This window comes from Opisthorchis viverrini (genome assembly GCF_000715545.1).
Source record: "Opisthorchis viverrini unplaced genomic scaffold opera_v5_521, whole genome shotgun sequence".
Lineage (NCBI taxonomy): Eukaryota > Metazoa > Platyhelminthes > Trematoda > Opisthorchiida > Opisthorchiidae > Opisthorchis > Opisthorchis viverrini.
Genome location: NW_008752178.1, coordinates 26,079 through 47,239, shown reverse-complemented (window position 1 = coordinate 47,239; position 21,161 = coordinate 26,079). Strand labels below are relative to the sequence as shown.

Here is a 21,161-nt window from a genome sequence, read left to right as displayed (position 1 = left end):
TCAACTTATTTCTTTGTAGTTGTGATGCTTTAGCCTTTCCATCAAACATCGGCACCTCGGGGTCGGCCTTGTGAGTCCCAGGCTTTGGTTGTACACCTTAATCATCTTACTGTCCGGATTTGGAACGCTCTCTTGGTGTCACTGCTCGCATTAACATCACTAATGTTATTGCCAGCAACCCTAACGGAGAACATGGATGCTTTGTGGCTCCACTACCATATCAGTTCATTTCAGTAGTGCTCCATAATGGAGAGAAGAATGATGGGTCAGGTGGAGGAATTGAGCGCCAGCCTATCACAGGTATCTGAGGTGCTTACACCCCAGCACTCAGGTATTTTCCTTAAGAATTCGCTAATTCTAGTCGTTCTGCGGCATCGGTTGTCAGAGATCTAAAGATTTCTCTCGAGACCTAAAGCTGCCACCTTGACGTAGTGGTCGCGCTTGAGTGCTGCGATGATCCCGCGGGCTTCACTGGCTGGAACGTCGTTTCACAAGGTGCAACCATGCCAGGAAGGCCAAAGAGAAGCAGCCAGTCCAAGAGCAGCGATACCCCGTTCTACGAGTAATCGTGCTACGAGGCGATCTAGAGATGAAGTCGAACTGTTCTCTGCGACAGGAGTGTGAAGGCAGTAAGGTTGGTTGTTGATCACGTGGCTGTTGATCAGTTCGCCGAGCTTGGCAATTGGCTTGCAAACGTTTCGTCACCATACGAAGAGACATCATCAGTGCGTCCGTGCTAGCAGTTCCTCTCAACATTCCTTGATTGAATGTTTAGAGCCGTGGGCATCTCAGACTGGTGGTGGTCCCTTGTCTGCCCTTTCTTTTTTATTGATCTTTTGACTCGCTTATGGAAAATAAACTTTCTGTCCGCGCGGTAGTGAGGATCAGTGGCGACACTGATTTCTGATGACGACTACGATGATGGTGATTGTTTTTGTGGACACATTATGGGTGTTTGAAAAGTCTGGTCTGTGGGACAGAGAAACTAACTATAGAGTTTGCAGTCTTCTGTGAACTGATGTCCGTTTATTCGGTTCGTGTGTCCTGCAGAGTATGCCCATCCATCCAGTCTGTATCCTTCAAACACGCGCCGTTCGGTGAGCGGCATGTGATTTGATCAAAATTCGAAGTTTGAAAGTTTCAAAATCGTGAACCGTCCGACTGTGTCCCTGTATTCAAACACACCTCTATGCAGACAACTATTAGTCATGCTAACAATAACCTGTAGCCTCACGTCCTGAATTCACGGTAAGTCGCGCTTTTCATCAGGCGTTGGCTCTTTTTCGCAGAGTAAAATCTATAGTGATTTGGAAACGTGAGTCTGAAACGTTTGAAGCCACTTCATTGGCAGCTATTGAGGAGCTGCTCATTTTGGACTTTTCGAATTGGCCGATCGCAATGATGTTTGTTGTATGCGGTGTACCCTTCTACAGATAGGTTAGTTGGCAACTGAAAGGATTATTATTATGTCCTATTTGTAAGAAGCATCTTACCAACCACACGATTATGTAAGCACATCACGGTAGGTTCACTAGAATAGTAGTATAGTTTTTTTGCCTCACGTAACTTCATACTACCCTTTACTTTTTAAGCAACTCACCAAACCATTCAATCTGACTCTTTTCCAGTCCAATCGCCTCCCGGCATTGACGTTTCTCCTAAGCCATATTCCTACTCCTGTCCATCACTATCCTCGACCCTATAGCGCCCAACTTCCACGACCAACCGTTGATTATGTTCGGGCTCGAAATACCGCTGATGCATCAAAAGAACGTCGAGACAAACACCGAAGCTGGCATGCAGGGCCTCAGTTCGCTCCCCGTGACCATGAGCGATATGATAGCTGTGCTATACCTGAAGACTTCGTCGGCGCTTTTGAACTCTTGCATAAGGACGAAGAAAAGACGCTTGTTGAGTTGGTTTCGTCTGGTGGCAGTGTGCCGGCTCATAGTACTCGTAGTACATGTTCAAGTACACATAGTACACGATCTTACGGTGATACAAGCGTGGATCCCAGGCAACTGTCATCAGCAGTTCGATCACAGATCGATGACTTTTCCACTCCGAAAAAGCCATTCTATGTCAAGAATGAGCAGGAAAGGTAAGGTTTGTGTATGGAACTCACCATTACACCAGATTTATTGCGAATTCTGTCAGATTGTAGCCGGGTGTTTGAACGGAAAGCCACTGCCAACGACCTCATACGAAGCTTGGGATTCCACGTGTGCGGTTTTTATTTTCTTTTTTGGAATTTTCGGTTAACAAGAGCGAGGCTGTTTCGAAAAGCTGTCCCTGCCTTTGAGGGTATCGAGCGCATCAAGATGAAGTTAACTCTCTTAAACCGTATATCTGTCAACAATAGACTTTCAGCAAGTGTGTTTTAAGACCGTTGCGTTTTCTTCTCATAGGATTTTCAGTAGACCGAGGAGAATTTAATCAATGGATTTATGGTTATGCTTTTCTCATGTGGAAAATTGGACTTTTCAAGCTAGTTGTTTACTGTTCAGAACCCATAAAGCTTTTTTTCATGTGTCCTCGAGTTTGCAAATCTCAAGGAGGAACCGTAGTCCACAAAAATAATCGGTGATCGAATTGCATCTTATCATACAACCAATAGAGTCTGTGGGATTTCGAAAAGCCATGACAATAATTTTTCACAGCTTACAATCAGTGTGGTACCAAATGTGTCCATAGATATACTTGATTAGATCATTTGTTAGGTCAGTGATCCTCAGCCTGTTTATCACTGTGATTCCCTTTCATCATTCGCCTTTATGACTCACTGAGACAAATACGGATACCACCAATATGAACTAAACAGAAGAAATGTATCGCTATTTGTGTAGTAACGGCATTTTCCCTCAGCTTAGTTCTCGGTCTGAGCCTACCAAGCTAGCGTTCACGTCAAAACAACCACAAAGGTGCACAAGGTCTATTAATGCCCAAAACGAAGTCAAGAACAGTTGTACAGCGCTTCGTATATATAGCGTAAGCGGTTATAAACTTCTGGAAGTTCTGACGCGTTCTGGATGCGGCATTGGCAACCGGCATTTGGCCAATACTGGGTCATGATTGGCTGTTGGGTCCAGATTGTTGACCAATCAGATCTCGTCTTGATACCGGACCGGCAAGCGTCCCGAATTCTGAGCCAACCCCGTGCGGGCCAGGCTTATCGGCCGTTGCCGCGCCTATAGGCGTGCGGTATAGCGGAATCCGTGTGGATTCTTGCCTAACAATTTGCATTTCATTTTTGTCTTGCAAGCTATGTAAGTGACACAGTAATTTCGGAAGCCATGTTAGGTACGAGGAAGCTTGAAATCCTAATTCCCTCGGCCGGTTCCAGGAGGCGCGAGGTGCTTAATATAGCACCAGGTGTCAACCTAGTCCCCAATTCGCTTTGTTTCTTCAACTAATTCTGCAATCGATTGTATGTATCTGACCCAAATAAGCACATCCGCGCAATTGAAAGCAAGCTTCATGATCCACAGCGCACTTCAAATACTGAGCCTCCAGATTTTATCACTCGAAATTCAGTTTATCCAGGCAACCATGTGGTACAAAAACAAAGCGATCGAAATACGCTAGAATTATGTGGTTGCTAGGATCAATTAATTCAATTGCATATGGCTTGCTCAAAACACTCCATGAGAACTGCATGAAATTTTCTGTCGTGTCTCAAATTTGGGAGCAGCAGGATAAGACGAAACCCAACTTCATTCTTAGCTGTCGTACGAATAACAAAGCATTTGCCGTAGTACAATGCGATGAATCGCGTCTAGAATAAGGTGGCGCCACTTACATCAAACTTAACAATTAATTCCGTGACACCCTTTTCAAAGCGTCCGCTAGAAAGGCTCACCGAACACCAGAATGATAAGGGAAAGGGACCTCACGCAGAAGTTATCGTTTAAGTAAACAAACATTATGGCGGGATCAATTTCAGCGGCAAACCGAACAAACAATCGGTCGGGGTATGAACAGATCAGGCCCAATTAAGTAACACTAATTTGACCGTTCGCCAGGCCTCCCTCCCTCATCCTTTGACTGCTTGCTATGGTATCAGCGGACGATGAGCGGTGGTTGACTTTTAGGGTTTCTGACTGGTAGATGTCGTGGGCAAGTATACATATTTAGAATTGGGGGACTGCTTGCGTCTCACGAACATGTTGGGTCTTCAACCCTAAACTGAGTGTAGTAGGAACAAAAAATAATTTGTTGTATTTTTGACATACCACCTTCTCACCTGTGGAATTTTACTGTCAAGTCCCAAACAGGTTTGAAAAACCCCTGCAGCAGCAGTCTATTCGTGTCCAGCAACAATGAGGATATCTGTGAAGCCGACTTCTGTTATCACGGGGGCCTTCGCTGTGAAGTGAAGCAAGCAAGCATGAAATAAGAGAGCACAGTTCTACTGCACACACCACTGCATGTTCCATATTCCGTAGACCATATGACAGTGATGTCTGTTGAATCCCCGCTCAGTCAATTCTGGCACATCTTGGCCAATGGTCCATTCCGCCTTATTCTTCATAAACCCTTTTCGTACCAGTTTTGTTACTGTTTAACAACTCCAGGTCTGTCAATACTTTACATATGAATTACAGTTTTACATGCTGCTGTTTTTTTTTCATTTGTTACTACTTCCGTTTATAATTTGTGCCTTTTTAGTCCGTCTGATCACGCAACGCCTACCGAGTTACAAACAGTGATTGAAAACCAAATATTTCTTGGTCTCATTAGTATGCAGTATCAAGTGAATGCCAGTGTGTTGGAGACTATTCGCCGGCTCAGTCAAGCGTGCATCCGATTCGTTCATTTTTCTCGGGTAAGTCCACCCCGGTAAGCCAGCCATACAATTTCGAGGCCACTTGTGTTTCGTTTCTAACCAGAAAAGATCCGTTTCTCTTAGCAACCTCGTGGGAAATAACGTTGCATACGATGAACGTAATTTTCGTGTTCGGTGTCAACATCAATGCCGGACAGTATAAGCTATCGAACCGACTAAGTACCGCTCAAAGGTACACACTACCTGAATCTTGTCATCACTTCTCATTGGGGAGGGTATCACAGTTCACAAGTTTAGACATGCAGAATTTCTACTCTATTCACCATGTTTAGTAGCAGTACAGCACACACCTTGTTTTACCCAGAAACGGGCTGGAATCTATCCAACCAAGATAGCTCAGTGGTCGAGACGCGAACTAAACGACTGAAAGGTCTGGGTATAGAACGCAGTCTCAGCATTTTGGTTACTCGTGTCCAGGCTTTGGCAGACTAGCAGTATCTCAGCCCTCATGCTTCCTTCTGGGTGGCCTTGCAGCCAGACACCGAAAGGGTGCCTCGGCTGAATGTTTTTTATTTCTACCCAGTTGCTGAGAGTGCCGTGCACAAAAATACTGCGCGATTTGGTACGTGAGCGTTTCAAACCAATAATTCCTAACATTGTAATGTGGTAATTTCCGCTCTTGTCCCGTAATCTCAGCTAAATACCACCAGACCACGGAAAATCGTATTCTCCGAACGGAGTGGAAACACATCATCCGTCTAAACGATAAAAAAAATTAGCTGGGATAGTCCGGATAGATGGAAGGACTACTGGCACGACTCACGTAAAAAAATAAGTCTTTTGGTAACCCAGTTTGCGTGTTTGATAACCTTGAGAAATTTTCCGGGGTGAAAATGCCCTTACCATTCGCTGCCTAGAAAACACCATGCCGACATGAACACTCAGCCCACCTCTAGTTTATACGTTACTACTCCGGAGGACCTCAACTTCGTGAAACATGGCTGCACAAAGGTTATCGGCATTTCGGGGTAGGAACCCAATAAAATATTGCTAAAGCTTGCCACCTAGATAATTGCTAACTTAAAAGAGAACTCAGAGAACCCTACCAGCATCATTCGGTGGGCTTCAATACCGACACATACGAGGGCACACCAGGTTTCATACTTAGCTGTGTGAGAGACAGTGGTGACAATCGGCACATGTATAGGAGTCGCAAAACGGAGTTAATGAATTCATAACCCTAACCGGGAATGATGACGGTAAAAACGAAATAAATATTAACAGAACTCACGAGCAACCAAGATAAGCTGGTTTTATCTGGCACTGGACGATCAAGTACTTACCGCAACTTGGCACTTGGTGACCCCCCCCCGCCCCTCAATGATACAACATGGGAGCGCCGGTGTACCTCGATTATGNGACACATACGAGGGCACACCAGGTTTCATACTTAGCTGTGTGAGAGACAGTGGTGACAATCGGCACATGTATAGGAGTCGCAAAACGGAGTTAATGAATTCATAACCCTAACCGGGAATGATGACGGTGAAAACGAAATAAATATTAACAGAACTCACGAGCAACCAAGATAAGCTGGTTTTATCTGGCACTGGACGATCAAGTACTTACCGCAACTTGGCACTTGGTCCCCCCCCCCCGCCCCTGAATGATACAACATGGGAGCGCCGGTGTACCTCGATTCTGCTCATGCAAGTACGTTTCTCGAGATCCGTTTACCACACAGAAATGTCAATGAAGGACTTATTTTCATTGCTAAGATGACGCTTCACAAACTCAATCATTTATCAGGCAACTTCCAAAGTGATAATGTGGGCAATATACCTGCCTGTTGTATCACAGTTTCTTTGAGCTAATTCACACGAAAACTAGTTTTGAATAAAAATATCTTGGTGATATGATTAAACATAGACAATACTTATAGTCCATTGAAATGCATGATAAAAGTACGCATTAACGCTTTATTTCTTGATGAGGATCCGTCCATAACAGCTGGTTGTCACTTTGTACATGGTCGCCCCGGTTGCCTTTTTCACATTCGCTCATGATGCTCGATTGTAATTCTTGAAGTCTTTTTGGTCTATTCTTATAGACGCAACGGAGGAAGAGTCCAGGAGTCAGATCCAGCGATCGGAGTAGCTCTCCCAACCTATCCCTGAATGTTTCATGTAGATATTAGCGCACACTCCGGACGTAGTGTGGTGGAGGGCCAATCTATTGGGCCAACCACAACTGATCAGACTTAACTCCAGAATGGGACTGCTTGGTGTTGTCTGAAGAGGAAAACAGTCCGATTATTTTTGTGTCAAGAATACCAACCTAAATCATCAGTTTAGCACATCGTTGGATGCGGCAAGAAACGCAGCGACGTGGGCTATAGCTGGCCGAATACCAGGATGGGAAACGACCTCGTCGGTAAACATATTGGAGAACATATCTATAACCTAGAAGTCAATTGTAGAAAGTCAGCCACCACTCCAAATCACTCCCCTGCGGGTGTTCAACTTGTAATCCACCAAACCTTCGATTTTGGTGCTACTTTATTGTCTTATGCACGGTATACCCTGAGGTACGGAAGTTCCCTGTGTACTCATTTCGTAATATCCATCTGACTCCTGGGGAACTTCATACTCAGAAAGACTACTAGCAGAGCTGCGTGGCCTGGCTGTCAGCTTTACTTCGTCTATGCTGCTCGTGCGTCTCTAGTTACTCTCAGGTGTCGCGGCTACACCCTCACAGTTAGCACCAATAAGCCCATTGCGTCACAGCATACCGGAAGTTGGCCGGGTGATAGCGAATACGCCTGATTCTATGGGCTTTAAAACCTGGCATAATCGTTGGCATTTCACAGCTGGCAAGACCTAGGTGGCAAGATCGAGGCATCCGCGAGCGTCTCAGCATGCTTGACTTTCATATCGTGCTCTGTATTGACCCAAAAAATTATGACTGTTTAAGGGCTTCCACTCCCCTGGATTGCATTCTCAGACGTCCATCGCTTTCATCCGACGCACTTCCGAGAGCTGGAAAACATTGAAATCAGCTGCCGCACCACATCGTGGCGAAATTAGACTGGACAGTGTTGGACTTTGTTGGGTAACGATATCTATGCTTCTAACGTAAAGCTTTGCTGAGCGCCTGCTTCTGTTCTGCGGAGTCAGGATGCAGTCTTTGAACCTGCACTCCAAGAAAGACCCAACTCATATTTCAAGCTATCGTGCTTGCCTGTCGTTCGGTTTATATGGACCTGACTGATTATGGCTACACCAAAACTTCCTCAGTTTGGGTCCGTACACTGAACTCATACTGTCCTGTAGGAACACATAAATCTGTGAACCTGAAATCTCACAGAGAAATACTTCTTATCTCACGAACATCCTCAAAGAGGTGCAACCATCCGAAAATGTTCGTCCTACACGTTGGAACTAAAAGCCGAAGTAGTATTTACCACAGATAAGAAGCTTGTACTCCTTATCTGCTTTACATACGGACGCTGCATGGAAAACGGTGACGTACGAACAGACGTACAACACAGCATAGCTACTAGCTGCTTGCTGTGACTTGCTGAGCGGTCGTGCAACTCTGTATCGGTCCATTGGCTCCCTGTTCCGCCCACCGTGGTATATCAAAAGGCACGGTAGCTTCAGAAAGCCCTATATGGAGACAAAGGAAGATTATTACAACTGTATTTATGGGGTAATCACTGAATGTTCCTCAAGGTCGTTCTGGAATCTCTGCAAGGGGGCGAGAAGCGTCGAGCGAAAGATGTTCGGTTCAGATTGGCTGACATTCTAACTAATCAGGGCGTGCCTTCGTTTGGTCCGTAGCCTGCACTTGAAACATCCGTCCAAATGATGAGATGTTCGGCGATAAGGAACAGCTGGCCTCCAGACATTACTACAGGAAACATTCCTGTAACCATTAGAAAAAGTATCAACAATTGTTTCTACTTCAAACCGTCTCCACTTTTTCAGCCTCAACTGTGGTAAAGTTTGCATGGGATGAACCGAAAGCAACCTGCCTCTAAATGCATTTTAAATGCGCCGAACCAGTCTATCCACTATAGCTGTGGTCAGCAGTCAAACTCAGTCAATCCTTGTTTGAAAGTGTCAATCGTCTCAGCCTGTACTATTGACCAAAATGATGGAGCGTTGATAAGTGGATACTCAAAGGTCGAGTAGACCGTTAGTGAAAAACTCAGTTGACTGACTAGACGACCGTTTTTTACGTCAGGAACATGCAGCGAACTGGTCTCACCTTAGGTTCTGTGTGGCCTGGTAAACCCATACCTTGTACAGTTATCGAAGTGTAGCCGTGTGCACTGAGCTGCTTCCGATTAGACGCTTTCGTCACCAGCTGAGCCCGATCCTGGTTATATACTCTTCTAGACAAGTAATGAGTCATTCTTCGTTTTCGATAATGGCTGAACTTTTTTCGCAACCGGTTCACCTTTTCCTTTTTGAGTTATTCTAGGACTCGCACTCCATTCCCTTCTCGCATAGGAAAATGAACTTCGAAGTCGTGTGTTTGCAGAACGTCTTGGTCTGGAGTGCGAATGGAATTGTCACATATCGTTGGCCAGTCCGGGTCACGCAAACCCGTCCAACTCTGCTGCTGGACACAATTCACGTGTGCGGAACGAGTGTCTTTTTTCAGGTTTGTCGCTCCATGCGTTTCGATTCCATTTTGGTTCCGTCATCCTCTGAAGTATTCTCGCGTCAATTTTTTTTTACCGAAATCCTTTACGAGGAAGGCCGTTGAGCTTTTGGCTAGCGACGCATTGATTATAGGGTTCAAAAATATCATTCGGTTTATCATCACTCATTATGGAACTGAGAGTCGCAGTCAATTTCACTGACGTTGTATTGGCCTAACATACCAAGTGTTGATGTTCCCGATACCGAACTTTGAGTGACACGTAGGTTCGCCAACCCTGAATATCAAAAGGAAGATATGGTTTAGAAATTCTACGGTACTATTTACACAAGCAAATTTATACAACAAACCTCAGCTGTCCACGTTCGTAGAGTCAACAAGTGCACAAGTCTGTCACTCACCGGCACAGTGCAGTATCAACGACCGCACACCGAACAACGGCGAGCGGACTGTTGACTCAGTAGTGTGAGTTGCACTTGTCCCTTCCGGCGACAGTCTCGTGATTCTCATTGATGGTGCGGTTACATGGACCTCATGAGAAAACAAGTCAAGGCAGCAATAGACTTCTCATAATGCTGCCCACGACCGGTTTCGTCCTTCTTGAGGCTTATCAGGTGGGCGCAGTCCCCCGAGTTTCCGTCAACCTTATGTTCTACGTGAACCCGAATTGCACAAAATTAGCGACACACTCATCTGCAAACCAATTTGGCTTTGCGGGAGACTCCTGGAATCCAGCTGAATTTCTCGTTTGTGGTGTTTTTAAGTAACTGAATGTGCTGCGCCATACCGCCTCATGTTTCATTTGGTGCGACCTTTCAGATATCGCAATACATGTATAGACGTAATACGCTACTCACTAGGTAGCGTAAAATTCCACGACCCGTTACTGCCTTTCTGGGGCGCATCAGGTAGGTAGGTAGGTAGTCCCGATGATGAGCACATTACTCTGCCCTTGAACAACCTCAGACAAGTTTTTAATAATAGTCATTTGGTATACTCATTTCCGCGCATTTGGCGATGACTCGACACAATATTTCATTTGGAGAAAGCAAACCGGATTTGCCCCCACTTCGAGAGCTAATACCATTATTCTAATGGAGACTTCTGGATACACGAAAACATGTCAGATAATTCCGCGTATGCCGCGTTGCACCAGTTCTTGACCAAACCGCACTATACCGTGGTGCATCAACTTATGCTGTCGAAAAGTCCGTCGCCTAAAAGGCATTATCAGACTTTTGAAGGACGGAAGAATGGGATTTATGATCTTTTAAGGAGGACGAATGACCGAACCAAACATGTCTGTTTTGAATCATAATATCCCATATTGACTTTTCTCGGCGTTTCGGTTTTCTGTTTCTTTCACATTTACTTGCAGGGTTTCGAAACGCCAGCTCTTCACATTTTAATAGACTGTCAAAACGGCGCTATTTGGCCCGTCCACGTAGGGTTCCTCCAGAATCGGTGTAAAAATCCATCACAAACCGCAAGTGTAGTCACAATACAACTTGCTTCAGGCCATTATCCGGGACAGTCCTTAGTCCTCACCGCAGAGTCGAGTTAATACCACGCGGCGCAAAACAGACACTCCAAACCCACAACATTGCAGTGTGAAGCTTTCACTAAAATTGACTGTATAGTGCAGCTAGAGTTGCTATGATATATCTTCTGTTGCGAACGAAACAATAAAGCCAGTCCGCAGTAAATTCACATCTGGGTTTAGATACCATTACTACAATAGTTTTTTGGGTTTAATTTATCTTCCCCCGACTTGCCCGGACTACCAATCTTGTATTTTCAGTCTCGCAACTGAAAGAACTCTTCACTCATGGAAGCAGTACTTCTTTCCATCGCACCCACGGTCTCGTAAAAGTGAGTTATTCATAAGGTTTTTTAATGGTGAACTCCATAAATGAGCTGTTTTTCCAGACGTAACACATTACTTATGGAGTTACTAAAGGCTCTGTCTCAGCAATCTTATAAGTAGTGTGCGCCCACTAGAAAATGTACGGTGATGTCTCAAATATCGTCCAAACTGAAACACTGCGCAGCACATTCTGTTGATCATAATCATTTGAGGCAACAACATAAGTATCGACACCAATGCTTCACTGCTGTACACCAACAAAATTTACCTTTAAACCCTAGAGTTAAAGGGAAAGAAAAAGGGTGGGTGAGGTAGTGTACCTGGTGCTGGACGATCGCCAGCATTCTGAGTTACCTAAACCTCCAGACAATCAATCTCAACCAGACATTCTGGAAGGAGACTGCCTTCACGAAGGCCAGTGACATCGATCGGTCGCCATTTCTTGCAATGTCTCCAGCTACCCTTCGGTCAAGTCATACCCTGTCTACCTCGAGGTTGTGCCATTCGGAAGGAGGTACGAAGAACAACACTCGTCTCAGTAGACGATGTTTTGGCATGCGTAACACATGACCGAGCCACTGTATTTGATTGTGCTGGGTGTTTTCCGCGATTGAGGTACCCGCTACACAACCAAATACTTCGTTACTTATCCATTGACGTCATCCAAAACCAGAAGCGCTTATGGGGCATCAGTGGTCACAACCCGAGGGTGCTTTACATCCTCTGTCCGCATAGGCCATGCCTCACACCCATAAAACAACGCAGATCTTACTGCGTACACTACGTACTACGTACACACGACCATTGAGATCCAGTGATATGCCGTTTTGACGCCAAAAGGGGAGCACGTGAATCGAGCCTTTGAGATTCGTGCACTGACTTTATCAGATGCCTTTACGTCGGAGGTACAACTACCGAGGTATGCGAAGTTCTCCACAATCCTTACTGACTCGCTTTGAATTGTAAGGGTATGTTCTATAGACCACGCTGAGGTACGCGCAAATCCCCAAAAGTCAAATCGTTCAAATAGAGGTTTATCAACAAATGTGGTATTATGAATACAGTAATAAAATAATAGAATTGTTCAAACCTCAGTGGGAATACACCAGCTTCCAAACACCGGTTTGGGAACTGCTAATTATTGATGGGATCCCAACGTCCACACCAACCCGAAGCAAGATGGCCACAAGATAGCGAAACCCATGTGTTGATTTAGACAACGCATGCGATAACTAGGTCACACAGCGGTTTACATTCAGGTCAAAAACAAGAAAGACAGCATAGGCACCCAACAACAACCACAAAAACGTTGAGTTACGTTGCATGCAATAAGAAGTGTCTAGAAAAAATTCAACATCGCCCCCTGATCTACAGGCTTAATCCACCGCATGCAAAAATTAGATCACGTTACGTTGCATGCAATAAGAAGTGTCTAGAAAAAATTCAACATCGCCCCCTGATCTACAGGCTTAACCGCATGCATGCAAAAATTAGATCACCGAGAATGGTACAATTGCTCTAGCCACAAACGTGTCGCTCGAGCGTGCGCGTAGGGTGAATGAGTAGCCAGCTGTCTTCTACCCCTTCCGGAAGGCAGATATGACTAAACTACGCCTAACCTTGCCGGATGAGTCCGTATGAATATAGGACCATCACATTCGGGCTTGGCCTCCACTATGATGCCTTTCTCTTGGTGTCCGAGATTCGGATTTTCGATGCTGAATAACACAAAGACTCCAGCTCAAAAATATCGACGTTTTCACATCCACCTGTGTTGTAACCGTAGGAGCAGAATTTACTCCCTCAACCGTCGACACCAAAAGGCATCAGCCAACACTTGCCCCTGTCCCCAACATCGGGTACATATGTCACGTATATTGGTCACATCAAATGATGAATCAAGCTTTCTCAGCAATAACAAGTGACTAGAGTTCGGCACGTCTATTGAGTCTGGACCATCGTAGACATGCGTCAGTGAACGGTTATTTGAAATATGCTCCACGTCAGTGAGGAAAGTAGACAAAGATTCGTCAGCCAACACTTGCTCGTGCGAGACCGCACTCAGCATTCGGCGGATAGATCGTATCTGACACTCCCATACCCTTCCGATGTGACTGCTATAGGGTGGATTAAAGTGCAACTCGATCCTCTGGGATACCATCCTCTTGTTAACGGGGTTGCAATTTGGCAACTCAAGAAATTGCCGAAATTCTAGTTCGGCTCCAACGAAGTTACTTCTGTGGTCACTGTACATTTCTTTTGGTGAATCTCTGTGGGAAATGTGTCATAAGAAAGTAGTCGATCGATAAAGAATGAGCTACCTCTATGTGAAGTGCACGAGCCTTCAAACGAGAGAAGATATATCCGTATCGCTTCTTCGACTGCCATCCGTCGTGTACAAAAAAGGGACGGACAATCCTCTCCGATGATCGCAAAGGCGTAGCCAGGTTCAACTCTGCAGGCTGGTAAGGATGCCATCAACGGTTCTGCTGACTTCACTGACCTTGCCTTGCATGAAAAACAACTACGCACAAGTCTCCGGCTGCCCCTTTTACCACTTAAAATTTCTGACGCATAACGTACCCATGTATCCTTCCGACTTATGATAGTGTCCAATCAATGTGTCACGGGATGTCAACTAGGAAGTATGATGGGATGTATGGTGGGTTGGGACAAACCACTGTTTCGCAGCCTTCATTCGACACATATCAGTCCTTCAAAAGGTGTTAGAGAAAGTTGACGTAACGACTTGACCGAGTTCAAATTCTGAGTCTCATTGGGATGTAATCCTCCGCTGGGGGAACTATATACCTGCCGTTGCATGTATTTCAATATTGATTATTCTGCTGCTCTTAGTTCATCAAGCCGAGGAGCACTAAGTGTGAGTACAACCGTTGCTTCTTTGCTCGACTTTGCACGGAGATAGAATTTGAATCGCATCATCCACTATGGCTCGTTTCAGCCTAGTTCCCGAAAAATAGTAGGAGAGCGGTTTGTAAAATAATAATTCAGTGCGTTATACTCTTTGATTTCAAGGCTCCGTATATCATCGACAATACACTCAACATTCAATTTCGGCCACATATGGCCTGGGCTTCGTCGAAAGGCGGAGCCACGCAACCAAACGTCTAGAACACCCATGTGGCTACCAGCGACTCCCTGTTAGACCCCTGGAATCACTATCGTGACCTCCACGATTGGGGGCAACAACTACCTCTGCCACTGTAACCTCTGCCCCTTGAGGAGAAAAGCTCTTTCTTCACTTCCAGACTGAGCCACGACATATTCTTTCCTGGCTTCCAAGCGGATGTTTTGGATGAAGTTTTTCTTGTGACCCTCCCACCACTATCTCCTCACCGCTGGCATCATCTATCCCCTGTTCTTACTCAACGCTCTCATATTCATCTTCATAATCCCCATCCCATCCTCCTCATCGCCGTCTTCACCAACAGATCCTCCTTCACAGCATCTTCAGTTTCACCTATTCCAGATTTCCATAGTCGTGGATGTCATCATCTGACTCGTTGCCGTCCTATTCGTCCTCTCAGAACCACTGCCAAATCGAGAGAGAACCTCAGAATTTTCGGATAGTTCTAACCTTGTTTGGTTCACCTTAGGTGTTTTTCCGGTACTGACTACTTTCCGGGTTAACTTCTACAGAAAAACTGACTCCTCAACGGTCTCCAGCCCTTCAGTGTCACACACTTCTGGAGAACTGACTTGGTAGACCCTTCGCAGGCACTGTCATGTCTCCGATTCAAACTGATTTTCGATTCCTTTGATAAGCCTTGTGCAAGTCAGACTCCAAAACATCCAATGGTGTTTATTCCTGGTGAGATGCACGTTGCGTACGATACGATCGAGAACACTCAGTCGCAGCACACTTTTCTGTAGTAGCTGCCGTCCGCCTATGGTCTTACGCAGTGTAGTTTCATAAGCAACTTCGATGAAATGTCCCGTTGTAAACAGTGTTTTGGCTACTTTCACCAGTACCAAGGCAATAGTGGAGAAAACACATGAACTTATTACTATTGTTAATTAGTCGATCCGCCTCACTCAATTGGGTGGCTTCCATACAATCCCAAAATCGTGTATGATTACCGTCAAACTTATGTCTATTTTCGGCAAGTCGCCGGCGAGCGCCGCGGTGTAGGGGTCAGCATGTTTACCTTCCGTTTTATGCGCCTCGGTTCTAATCCCGACTGCGGCATCTTTTCTACACAGATATGTAGAAAGCCGTGGGCATTTCGCTTCTTCCCGGTTGACTTTTGCAATAGACTTCTGGACATTCTGTAGACTGGATAAAAATCTGTATCCATGGTCGCCTGCAATCGACTTTAGCAGAGGACTCATAATCCAACAGCATCTGCCGAGACGCTAACCTTCATTTTCCAATCTCTAACTCGTTCATCTCTATCTCATTTTCTAACCTAATTTTGACAGGATCCCTAACTGAATGTTTGCCTTGCTTGGCCTGTGGAGAGTGTCGTGGAGTTAATAAAGGAAGCTGAGGAACAGGAATGTTACAACCAACAAAGATATCAGAAGTACTTTCACTAAGGTATCAAGTTCAGGGTTCGGTGAACTATGAAGTGACTTGCCATTTCGTTTTCTGTCATATTGATTCCAAAAGTTCCAGTCAAAGAATACCAAGACTGGGCCGTTTGTGCGTATGGCTTTGCTCTAACACCTGATGAAATGTAAAGATGTAGTTGATGCAACATCTACCCGGTCAAAATCTCGCTTGTTTCCCACGGGTCAAAGTTTTGCGTGCCGCCGTAAGACGCCGAAGAATCAGTGACGCCAGCCGCCTTGTTTCAACGGGAGTCAAACTAAATCCTCTGATTACCACATCCAATGCGAGTACCTCTTTTGAAAATGGGTACCATTATCGACTCGACTGCATTATCCGGAACGGACTCCTTCTCCCAAATAGATGGAAATAGGCTAGACAGGCACTGGCTGAGAAACTCAACGGCATCATTGAAGAGAGCAAATATAAGGTCGCTAGGACCAACAGCATGGTGATGCTTGAGTAGAGACATACACTCGGGCACTTATGAGGCTAAGGGGCTTCCATGTTCACAGTCCATCTTTCTGTTAACCGCTAGCAGTCTGAATAGGAGGCTGCAGTTTGCCAACTGAATTGGTATTTGTACTATAGTGCCCGATGGTCCAAAGAGCCTTTCTGGTCCCTGATAGATTCGCTAACAAGAGGCTTCGGAAGATCACTCGAACGAATCGGGTGAATCAGCTTGCGGACGTTTCCAGCACTTTTTGCCTCTCCCATTTTTTCGGCCTTTCGCATCCACCAAGCTTCTCGGTCTGCACGGATACTCAGTTTTATCTGGCTTCGGATAATGCATCGAGTTGATATTCCGAGAATTCCCATTTATAATAAGAACACAGATGGGTTGGCGAACATGTTTTCGGCAAGGTATTTCCAAGTTATACAATTGCAACGGTTAAGAGAGCGGTATTTAACATATTTGAATGAGTATGGTGTAAATGGACAGGGAATCGAGTGAGATGACACTGGCTACCTATCAAAGAACCATTAGTTCAGGTCGCCAATAGGATGACTTGAGCTAGTCAGCTCGGGGGGTGTTGTAGTTGTGTGTTCAGCACACGATGCATGTGTGGGGGGAGGTGAGTTGGACCATGGTAAGTACAACACACGAACAAAGCGTCTTTGCTGACAAAGGATCGGGTCGCGATGTCGTATGGCGATAGCTTCAGCCACTGCAATTGTGCGCTGCTGTACTGATCTGGGTTGGTTAGCCGGCGCCTTGTAAACAACGCGGAAACTGGCTGGGTATCACGTTGTGTGCAGTGTCAGCTAAATGTTGTACTACGGAGCTGGTTATCGTCCTCCTAGTTCCAGAAGCTAGCCAGGGTGGATTGTGTTCCTTCATTCTTTGGCCGAGTTGCCTAGTCGTGCGTTCGATGTATTCCGCTGCACAGCAGCAAGGGAATGAGTAAACTAACATATTTTGGGTGTGGACAGGCACTCTATCCTTGAGATTAAAGGGGGACAAACGATTGCTGGTGAACCAGGTTCGGAGTTTTGCGGCCGGGAAAACTTTGTTCAGACTGGTGGAAAGTCTTCTGTTCAGTAGGCCGGTAGGTATATCCCTTAAACGGGAGGCCAATGTAAACCCTCATTTGGCCATTCGGTTGCACTCTACAGATTGCCCTGATTAGTCATTCGCTTCACTTTCCGCATGGCTGTTTGATTCCCTTGCAGATGTGACCCCGATAGAGTAAAAGCCGTAAAGAATGTTCTAATATATTGTGCAACTTATCTGAGATAAGTGCTAAAACAAGTGGTTGATGCGCGATTGATGTTACTACAGCAGCCCTGCATTGTTTTTTTGTAAATCTGTCACTTGGAAACTGTGTATGATCGTGACCATTGTTCGATCGATTGAATTAAGTGTATTGAGATCTCGTGATGAAATTCATTGAGGACATTCAACCACCACTTGTGCTACCTGAAAATAGACTACTCACATCAGGGAAAAGCAATATGCCCGCTATGAACCAAAAAGACGGGAGATACCGGAGAAAGGTAAAACAGGTCGTATTGTTCGCCACTCTGTCCATCCCTCGCCAGTCGTCCGCACATCCACATACAACTATGTATTTCGTTGTTTTCTTTGGGCAACTGTCATGCTGTCGATGATGATGATGATGATTGGGCAACTGTCGAAGCGCTTACGGCTATCGAACAATTGGGTTGGTTGCGTTTGGGTTTTCAAGCGACCAATCCGAGTTCCGCTGCATCTGCGGAAGTGGCTGTGGCTAAACTTGTCCTTATTGTGACGCTGACCACATCTGTCTACATCAACTTCAAAAAAGCTTGTGTAGAAGTGGATCCATACACCTCATCCATACACATCCAAAATATCAGATTTCAGATGTTTTGCCCGTGGGCATTCCGGCCGCTCAATTATTCGTGTTGTGTTTGCCGAAAAAGCCTAAGGACGAACTTTCCAAGGTTCAAATCCATCGATTGTTTATTAAACCTTTTTGAAACGAGTGATTTACTAGTTTTTCATTACTAACTAGAGCAGTGACCAGTTGGACAGCTTGGGAATTGCCGTATATTGGCTGCAATATATCAAGTAATAACGAAGTTTAACAAGTACACAAAGTTGCGTGTGCGGGCCTTGGAGTCGCTGACCACATTCAGTCTCAAAGCATCAGTAATATTGGGACTAACCAAGGAGAAAAGTCATGAACATTTCCACGGTTGCATGCTTCCAGCGGCCAACTTTAGTTGCCTTCCTTGACTTGAAAGCTGTCTTTGACTCTGTGGGCCGTCAGGCACTGTTACAATGTCCTTGGAGTAGGGGACTTCTCCATAACCCTCTTCAAGGCGCTGTACGCTCTCACCTGAGTTCACCACATCAAGTGGCGTCAGACAAGGCTGTCCTCTTTCACCTTTATCTTCAACTTCGTCACTGATAGTATTATTATCAGCCTCTAATGCCTGTGGGATCGACGTGCTCCGGGGCATTTTCCAAAAGATTGAGAATGCAAAAGGCGTAGCCCTTCTTGGATCTGAAGTCGTGATAATGCAAACAATATTAAATAATATGAATAATTCTCCCACACGGCTTGGTATGCGCCTCACTACTGCAAGATGTAACCTGTTACTGCAAGACTGGGTAGGCTCGAATCCTAACCTCATGCTTGCGGATGGGCCGGTTGAGGTAGTAAGCAAGTTTGTCTGCTTGGGCAGCTGTATCATTCCCGGTGGCCCCTCGAAAGACATTTCTATTCGCACTGGGAAGGTCAGAGCAGCTTTCGTGAACTCGTTTTATCTGTGGCGCAGGCGTGACGTTAGCTTGTCCGTCAGGGGTCGAGTTTACAATGCCGCGGTGTGCTGCATATTCTTATACGGGTCAGAAACCTAGCAGCTGTTCGTCGAGGGCGTCAAAATGCTTCGAATGTTTAACCATCGGTATCTTCGGAGCATTATCCAAGTCTGGTGGGAACGCCGGAGCAGTAATGCTGAAGTACGTTGAATAGTTTTTGGAAGAAATAACTTCCCCGTGATAGATGAACGGATCACATTACATAGGTCGTGCTGACTTGGCCACGTGCTCCGCACACCAGTCGACCGACTTCCTCGAAGGGCTATTTTCGTACAACCACGCGAAGGATGGAAACGAGCCAAGGGATGTCAAACAATTACTTGGCAGCGATGTATGAAAGCCATTACCAGCAAGCTAAACTGTGCTGGTCATTGCCCTCTCCCTAGATGGGGACCCCAAGACGGGACACATCAATGCTTAGAGACATTGCTAGACATAGCCCAGTCGCGCCCTCAATGGTGCTCGTGAATCCAAGCGATTGTCTTCAATACATAGCTACCCTCCCAGTCTCCCCACTTAAAAGTCCACTAGCAACCGTGTATTTACGCATCAATTATATCAGCTACAGCTTCTAATGCGCAGCTATTAGTCCCACCTTCCCAAATCATTGGTGGACGAAATTGTGACAGCTGTAACCACTGTGTGGCAAGTAAGTGGTTCCTACTGCTAATGGTGATGACGATGCAAGTTTTTGGAAGGCTTTTATTCAGAGGTGGATTTCGGTACAGATGGGCGACGTGGTTGTTCTGGTAGGAACCACTATCGGATCAACGCAATTTATTCTTTCCTTCGTCTGTTTATCTTGTAAAGTTGGACGTGCATCTGTTCTTGGTAGTTTTTGCATTCTCTGTCTATTGTCCTGTACAGATAACTTAGCGCAGATTTTCTGAATACAAATGATAAGCACTTCTAAGATCAGCGTATTTTTGGTCCATTAATTAGTCGATAGCGAGGGTTACCGTGACTACAATCAGTTTAATGCTTTCGTGTTCTGCGAGGTCAACTCGATTTGTGGCGAAACGTTTGCAATCCAGCTACCAAGTTCGGCCAACAGGCCAGCTACCGAACGTTCATTTCCTTGCACATCTATACACTATGCATCTAGCCATTATTCATTCTTGTGGGTTGATTAGTGACTAGGATTCGTTTGGCCTTTAATGTGTTGTTTTCATTAGGTATTCCAGCGTAATCAATTGCAGGTCCGTTGTGCTTCATTCCTGGTCACTCTACTTATTTTACTTCAATCAATTCGTTTTTTACTATTTCTAATCAGAAGATCGCACTTGAACGTTCTGGTTCCGTTCCCCATGCTCTTCCATCCACGATCAACAAGTTCAGAACCCTCGTACGTTCTCCGTCTGTTATGACAGTGGTACCACACGTTAGAACAGTTGGTACTAAACGGGCATTTGATGGTTACCTCTCATTTGGCTCTTCTCCGCTTGATATCAATCTTTTACACATGCGGTCTGATGGGTCCAATATGAACCAAAACAACACCAACAACAACAGACGCAACACAGTTTCTCTGCATTCCGACGGAAGCAGCACCAGTAGCGATACAATCAGTAGTACCAGTGTTGAAGACGAAACTCACAATCCGGAACGAAACGATACACTGAGATTGTCAGACTACTTGACTCAGAACAAGGTATCTCTAGATCTCATTTCACTTTGACTGAGGTAACTCTAGACACCTGTTAGTTTTTGGATTCTAAAGAAATTTTTCAATTCCTAGAGCTGCATGCTTTGCAGCATGGGATTTCTCCCTTTAGGTAACTGCGACAACTCAGTTGTTTTAATGGGCCAGAACAACATGCCCTGCTCGGAATATTCTGTTTGTTGCCCCCTACCTCAGCATGTCCTCTTTTGATCCATTTCAGGAATCGACTCCATGAAGTTGTGTTCTTGTTAGGTTGCTGAATTGATACGTTTGCCTTTTTTGAGCTTCTTC

The 21,161-nt window shown here is 45.3% G+C and overlaps 2 protein-coding genes across 2 annotated transcripts in view; one reads left to right on the top strand and one right to left on the bottom strand.

Annotated features, from left to right (window-relative positions):
- The window catches only part of T265_11527 (hypothetical protein), a gene marked incomplete at both ends in the record, with an annotated part of 53,791 nt that overhangs the window by 7,358 nt on the left and 25,272 nt on the right, over nucleotides 1-21,161 (top strand). The window contains 5 exons of the mRNA XM_009178206.1: nucleotides 1,629-2,101; nucleotides 4,669-4,825; nucleotides 9,304-9,457; nucleotides 11,259-11,329; nucleotides 20,481-20,858. Of these exons, the coding sequence (XP_009176470.1) occupies nucleotides 1,629-2,101; nucleotides 4,669-4,825; nucleotides 9,304-9,457; nucleotides 11,259-11,329; nucleotides 20,481-20,858 (1,233 nt within the window). The remainder of the gene's footprint in view (nucleotides 1-1,628; nucleotides 2,102-4,668; nucleotides 4,826-9,303; nucleotides 9,458-11,258; nucleotides 11,330-20,480; nucleotides 20,859-21,161) is intronic.
- The window catches only part of T265_11528 (hypothetical protein), a gene marked incomplete at both ends in the record, with an annotated part of 40,081 nt that continues 24,398 nt past the window's right edge, over nucleotides 5,479-21,161 (bottom strand). Inside the window, 3 exons of the mRNA XM_009178207.1 lie at nucleotides 5,479-5,544; nucleotides 9,681-9,734; nucleotides 11,593-11,601. Of these exons, the coding sequence (XP_009176471.1) occupies nucleotides 5,479-5,544; nucleotides 9,681-9,734; nucleotides 11,593-11,601 (129 nt within the window). The remainder of the gene's footprint in view (nucleotides 5,545-9,680; nucleotides 9,735-11,592; nucleotides 11,602-21,161) is intronic.